The sequence below is a fragment of the Acyrthosiphon pisum genome, chromosome A2 (assembly GCF_005508785.2).
Source record: "Acyrthosiphon pisum isolate AL4f chromosome A2, pea_aphid_22Mar2018_4r6ur, whole genome shotgun sequence".
NCBI classification, from domain to species: domain Eukaryota; kingdom Metazoa; phylum Arthropoda; class Insecta; order Hemiptera; family Aphididae; genus Acyrthosiphon; species Acyrthosiphon pisum.
The window spans coordinates 71,700,428-71,707,923 of NC_042495.1; the positions used below are offsets into that span (position 1 = coordinate 71,700,428).

General features: G+C 29.2%; 1 protein-coding gene across 3 annotated transcripts; it reads right to left on the minus strand.

Annotated features, from left to right (window-relative positions):
- Positions 1 to 2,232: 2,232 nt before the first annotated feature.
- LOC100165699 (mitochondrial folate transporter/carrier) lies at positions 2,233 to 6,868 on the minus strand. 3 transcript variants are annotated; one of them, XM_008188557.3, is made up of 7 exons: positions 6,580 to 6,868; positions 6,126 to 6,313; positions 5,904 to 6,054; positions 5,589 to 5,835; positions 5,027 to 5,140; positions 4,331 to 4,476; positions 2,233 to 3,289 (listed from the first exon to the last, which is right to left on the minus strand). In XM_008188557.3, exons 2-7 carry the CDS (start codon positions 6,280 to 6,282, stop codon positions 3,157 to 3,159), a joined length of 948 nt encoding a protein of 315 aa, XP_008186779.1. In that variant the 5' UTR covers positions 6,283 to 6,313; positions 6,580 to 6,868; the 3' UTR covers positions 2,233 to 3,156. The 3 variants fall into 3 exon arrangements, with proteins under 3 accessions (XP_008186779.1, XP_001946218.2, XP_008186783.1); XM_001946183.5 differs by having other exon boundaries at positions 6,126 to 6,343; XM_008188561.3 differs by adding an exon at positions 3,350 to 3,387 and having other exon boundaries at positions 3,148 to 3,289; positions 6,126 to 6,868.
- Positions 6,869 to 7,496: the final 628 nt, after the last annotated feature.

Genomic DNA, 7,496 nt, shown 5'->3' on the forward strand with positions numbered 1-7,496 from the left:
TCATCATTAAAAATACTTTTCTGCGCTCTTGTGCGTCCCATTTTAGAATATGGGACCGTACTTTGGGACCCACATACTGCGGATAATGCAAGGCAAATTGAGCATGTTCAACGCCGGTTCCTATGCTATGCTAGTCATATACTTAAGATACCTTGTGCACCTCACGACTATACACCGATTGCTGTTCATCTAGACATGGCCCCCTTGGCCGAACGTCGCCATGTTGCAGGTTTAAATTCCTTGCGGATCTTTTAAACAATAATATAGATTCTCCAGTCCTTCTCTCTCAATTTTCCATTAAAGTTCCATCCCGTTCAAAGGCTTTCTTCTATGTCCCACACGCCACCACCAACTATATGGCTAATATGCCTTTAAGACGCCTAATGTCGTCTGCCAATGCAGAGCCTTCCTTCGACGATTTGCTAAATTTGTAAAATATTTACTCAACATAAGCTATTATTGTTATCAGAAATATTTATTATATATTAATGTAAATTGTATAGATATAGTTACTTTTATCTTATTGTAAAATGTCTGATGTAAAAATATATATTGTAATGTAAAAAGGGCCAATGCCCGTATAAATAATAAAATATAATAAAATAAAATAAAATAAATAAACATTCAACTTTCTTAAGAAACAAATATGAGTGTAACGATGATACATATTGGTATAAAACGTTCGTTCAAGAAAAGATATGTGTATGGTGTATCGAATAGGGTAATCGGAATAAAAATACCTATAGGAAAAAAAATGTACAGACTACAAAATTACTCACAACAATATGCAAATGGTTGAACAAATATTTTTTAAACGTTAATTAGTATCCATAATTACCACATTATTAATATTTAACTACAAATACGTATATCATATTATAGGTACCATTTTATATCTTTCAAACAAATTTATCTAATAGAATATTAATGATAATATTATAATAATATAAATAATATTTTGTTTTAGATTACGATAATATATTATGTGTAATACAACCTAACGACAAAAATTTGCAAATTATAATATTGTAGTTTAAAACTGTAGAAAATCATTTATATTTTATAGTAGGTATTATATATTTATATATATTAATTTTTTGAATGATATAATATAGTATAATTATACGTATAACGTATTTGTAATCAAATATTAATAATGTGGTAATTATAGATACTAATTAACGTTTAAAAAATATTTGTTCAACCATTTGCATGTGGTTGTGAGTAGTCTGGGGATTTTATCTCCGGGTTCGTTCGTCAGAGGATTTTTATTCCGCAATTCATCCAATAGTACCTACCAGTGGCGCCCAACCCTATTACTAGGTGTAGCAGTCCACCTAGGTCCACCTAGTTACACCCACTAGGTGAGTGGGTATAATAACATAAAATAGTTAATTTGAAATATGTTCATTATTTTATAACTTAATATTTCCTAATATTATCATCCAAAATATGATAAAATATATAAAATAATATAATTTTAAGTTTTGAGGGGGTGGGTGGGTAGGTAAAATTATTTCTTGCTACACCTGAAAAATATATCTTGGGCGCCACTGGTGCCTACCGTGCTCAGACTTACTGACTACTGTTAACCATTACAAATTAGATAGGTATCATCACAGCTGTACTAGTTTTGCGCAGTAGATACGCATCTCCTTCACCTCCGGCCAATATCGTAGTTCTCAACTTCCCATTGGTTGATTTTGTTCTATGTTATATATGTATGTACGTGATTGACAGCTAATAAGAAGTGGAGAACTACGATAAGGGCGATATTAAGAACGGAGGATGCGTACCAAAATACTGTGATGATACCTATCTAATTTGTCATGCAGTGAACACGGATATATAGGTATAAAATAACTAAATATATTATTAACGGATTGTAAAATTTAATTATTTACATTTAGGTACACAATAATAATAAAATATTTACGAAATATAAACATATGCACGAGTATAAATGCCTAATGGAACAAGCTATAAAATCTAAGAAGGGCCAGGGTTCAAAATAATGCATATATTTTCCAAAAACATAAATCATTTCTACACTACGCGGGTTAAAGTAGCAACCGTAGCGTACGCAACGCAGCTTTTGGCAGTTTAATCGTGCGACTCATTTCGGTACGTTTTTTCATGCAGGCGGCCGGCCGTACGAGTTTGATCTCCTTGTGTAAAAAAAAAACTTATTTTAGTCTTCATACTTAAAAGAGAACAGAAATATCAGTCACCTAGGTTATAAAACTATTAACTCATAGTACTCATTTTAATAAAACAAGAAACAATAATCATACCTTTTCTAAAATACATACATTCTTAATTACTTGTTTGCTTGGTAATAACAAATTTCAATGCACTTCTGTTATACAACTACGAAACTTAACATAATGTAATCATAAGTAGAATTAATGCATTAAATAAACTACATTACACATTATATTATACAATATTATAAAAATGTATATAATAAAACTTTTTAGTAATCATTTATACTATTTTTACAATGCATTAATATTAACTCTAAAACATATTTGTGACCAAAAGTATATTTCAATATTTTCACTTTGAATAGTCTAATGCAGTGATTCTCAACCATCATGTCGCGAACAAAAAAATTGTTCATTTATATTGTAGGTACGTGTTTAAAGTATAAATATATGTCATATTACATTATTATGACGTTGTGACGTGATAGTAAACCCACAGATAAAAATAATAATTGTGAAGATATTCTCATTCACAATTTACATATAGGTTTATACTGCATAAAATTATATTACATATTTTAATTATTACATTTAAAAAATCCATTAATTGTTTTAAATGTGTTGCCATTATATGGATCTTAATTAGGGTGTTGTAATAAAAAAAAAAGGTTGAGAAGCACTAGTTTAATGTAATATTTCATCAAGAATTTATTTCTCAGTTATTTGATATAAAATAAATAAATTCAATCTGCTTCAATATTATAATTTTACCACATTTACTCAAACAAATAATTCGAATAAACATTATTAAGTACAATAGTAGGCAATAACTACTAATTACCAACTCTTAGTCTTGTATACGTTATTTTGTATCATTAATAAGGTTCATAAAAAAAAAAATATCACAACATCTATGGGAATAACTAATGAATATTCTAAAATCTAACTATTAAGGTATAGTATTCAACTTAATTAAATATGAAGATAAGTTTTCATAGACTAGAAATGTGATGATGGTTGCCGGTACAACTCTCAATAGATTTGGCCCAATTCCTTTATAAAATCCTCGTGTTCTTTCATACCTGAATTAAAATAAAATTATTGAAATCAATACATTTAATATGTAATTAAAAATATCTTACCAATTGATTTGTTATGCTACTGGCAGCACCGCAACACACTGTTAAATGACATGTTAAAACAAACTACAAATGTATTAATCACGTGATCTATATTTATATTTTACATGTTTAGTAACAATGAACATGATATAAAAGAATATATTTATACAAAATATTTCTTGAACGTAAACCAAATCAATAGAAACAATAAAAATATTTTAACTTGGTTTATTTTAACTGCAATTATCAGTGTATCGCGACGACAGAACAAATGTTAAAAAATAACTTTCGGAAATTATTACTTAATCATAATACGGTATAAAATTAAAATGATTTTACTTCATCACATCCAATTAAATTGTATAATATATTAAAAACAAAACAAAATACCAGTTGTAAAATAACTAGAATTAACTGTTAAGAAATAAAAGAATTGAAAACAAAGAAATATAACATATTATATTACATTATTTCTAAAAATACACATACAACTAAGAGGAGTATTGTCATAGTATAATTCCGTCTACAAGAGAAATAATTTTGAATGGGGCAAGTATTTGTCAAAAGGCAATAATCATGTTATATGAAAAAAAAATCAAATAAATGTAGACTGATAATTTTTATTTTTATTAACTTATTCAGTTGTCATTAACTCTTGTATTTAAGGGAAATTTTAACTTTGAATATTGTACAACTGATGTGTATAATATATACATATTTATATTTATATCAATATATAAATATTAGGGACAGATAATTTTATTTTTAACATAAAGAATAAAACATTTTAGTAATACTAATTATAAATAAAATAAAAATACTTGGAATCAAAAAACTAACAAAGGACTGATAGGTTTCGTTTATGTTTAAACTCATATTGAAGTAATAGAATATTAATTGTTTGTAAATTTCTCATATATCAACAACACAAGACAAATATTTGGAAGCACATGTAATAAATATGGCGATAATCCCTTATAGAATCCACCAGCACCTTCGTACCTCCATGTTTGGGTTATACAATGCCAAGTGCCTCTGTATTCACGGTGTTGATCTTGCAGTCTTGCACGAATTACTTGATACGGATATGTCAAACCAGCTGCTATTAATTTTGAAAACGCAGCAAATACAATGTATTCAGATGTTTCCTGTAGTAAATAATTAAATGTGATTAGTAATTAATATTTACAATTTCAATATACAGGGTGATTGATGTAACAAAAACACTCATAATTCAAGTGTCTTACGTTGAGAGGACATGGCACTCGCATGTGTTGTCTCTGTCTTACAAGTCGGAATATAGCATATTGCACACTGAGCTGATCACGTTTAGCTCCTTTAGTATAAAAATGAGTGAATTGACATCTTAATAAAATTTAAAGGTAAGATTATTATCTAAGCAATGTCTTCAGAGCTTTTTATTATATTTTAATATTTAAACGCATTACGAGTATTGAAGTATTGAGTATAAAATACTCATAACTCGATAAAAATTAATACAATAAAAAGCTTAAGACATTGCTTAAATAATAATCTTACCTTTAAATTTTATAATAGGTCAATTCACAAATTTTGATACTAACAGCTAAACGTGATCAGCTGAGCGTACAATTTGCTATGTACTGCACTTGTAAGACGAAGACAACACATGCGAGTGCTACGTCCTCTTGAATCAATCACCTTGAAATTATAACTCACCAGTTTAGCATCAATTGGTAATCTTCTGTATTCATTATAAAAAGTTTTCATCTCCTCGTAAGTCATGAACTGCAAGGCACCATGAGATACGCCAAACATGCCAGGAACAAAGCCCTACAATAACGTACATGACCAACTACTTTTATTTTTGGGAAAGGGTATCTATTATACCCATCTGTTCTTTCTACTTAAACAAATACAAAATGAATATACCCGTCATCTATCAAAGCGTGTGGTAATTAGATTATAAGTTAAAATGTACTTTTAAAGTTTAAAATATACATGTATAGAAATTTAAATAAACAGCGAGTATGTGTTATACAATTAAGCTTCAATTTTTTAAATAACTGATTAAATAACTTTTCAGTTTTCATAGTTTTCATATTTTGTGAAATATATTTTCTTTGCTCTTTAATTTACTTCAGACTTTTAATATTAAAATTCATCTAATGTATTTATCTTTAGTTTAAATTAAATAAACAAAGAACAAATTATATAAATCTAGCCCACACAGTAAATATTTTTTATTTCATTCATCAAACTGTCAGGTATTGTAAAATACCTTGTACAGGCCTCGTACACCCTCAGCACCATATATCTTGCGAAATGCATCCCACATTCCACTGTACGACTTGCTCGGATCAATGGGTTTATCGAACTGCAAACACAAACGAGTCTTGACTACCCACACTGGATTGGTTATCATTAATGTGAGTATGCCTGCTTCTGCTGCTGCAGTCATATGTAATGCTGGACCCAAAGGTTTTTTAGTGTTGTCACCTTGAATCCAAGCTTTAATTGAATTATAACTATAAATATAAATTGTAAGCTTTTAGTTATATTAATTATTTTATTTGGTAATACTAGATTTTCTTACAATAGGAAATAAAAACCCCATGCACTTCCTGATCCCCAAACATTTGGAGTAACTCCTTTATAAAGTCCTTTAATTCCTTCTTGTCTAAATATTGTAGTGACAGCATTTCCCAGTCCAGCATAACTTGGTATTGCATTTCTTCCATCATTGACTGTAAGACATATAATTATATTATATTAAAATGTAAATTAAAGGGAGATAGAAATCACATTAATAACTCACCAGCAAATCGAATTTTCAATAAATCTAGGGGATGAAGTATGAGTGTTGATGCGACTCCGCCTGAAAATCCAGCCACCAAATGTTCTATTTTTACATGTTGAAACATAGATTTTGTTACAGGTGGACTGTTGGTCAGCGGCTTGGTTGGTTGTCCCATATCAGGTACGCGATTGACTGTTGTTGCTGTTCTAGAGCCAAGAACGTTCATTGTCACACCGCTATACAGTCAAACTTTTAATACACACTCACGGTTCAAGAAATTGTATATTATATTTGTATAATAAAGAAAAAAAGAAATACAATAAAATTAACTATACAGTGTATCAACCAAATTAAATTAAACTCTTCAAACACTTAAATAACGGAATATGTTTATTTATTTACATAATATATACTAATACATATTCTATATTAACAAAATAAATATATATCGTAAATAATTAAATAAACTAACTTATAGATATTAGGTATTTATCACAATTGACTATCACATAGGATTTTGTTTGACGACATGTCGCGTAAGTTGAAGTATAGGGGTGAAGGTATTCGATGCCTTCCACCAGTTCTAGTGTTCTACCGATCGAAAAAACTTTCTGGTTTGAATGACGTCCACATTATTCTAATCGAGATTCGGCGACGAACTTATTAATCGAACGTGAAACTTAACGGCACCGTGAACAGAATTGAGAGAGACGTTTTAACTTATATTAGAGGGAACAAAAGAGAAAATTGATTTCGTCAGATTATTTTTATCACAAGGCCAGCGACACCAGTGCGACCGTACCCACTGAACAGACAATGTCCCTCAATTGATCTGTTGGCAATGCCGGTCAACCTTTTCAGCGGTTTCCGAAATATCAAAATCGGATGTCGATTTTTTTTTACTTTCTTGATTTTTAAATTTTAATCGAGTATGGTACCTAATTGAAATTAAAAAAGTCTGAATTTTTAAAAATTCAAAAATTTGTGTTAAATAGAAAAATAATAAATATGTGACTCGGTAATGATGAGTAGGAGGGTAATTTAGCTAGTTTTAATAGAAAATATTAATGAGAGAGATTTGATATCACACCCAAGCGGTATAACCACTTGAATCCATAAAAACGTCGTTGTGAACAGTCCCAACATTTCTATTTTTTAACTTTTGTCCTAAGCTATGATAGCTAGAAAGTTAGTTGCTAACTCATTAAAAAGAGATTATCAAGTAGATACTAAATGTGGAATTAAAATTTTTTTTTTTTAATTATTTAATTGTTTTGCAGATAAAAAGTCATTTTTTGCTAGATTTTCATTTAGCGAGGTAGATTTCCAAAACTGGAGAACGGATTTTGTTGTTTGGGGTCTTGTTAGATTCACATTGACTAGGAGAAG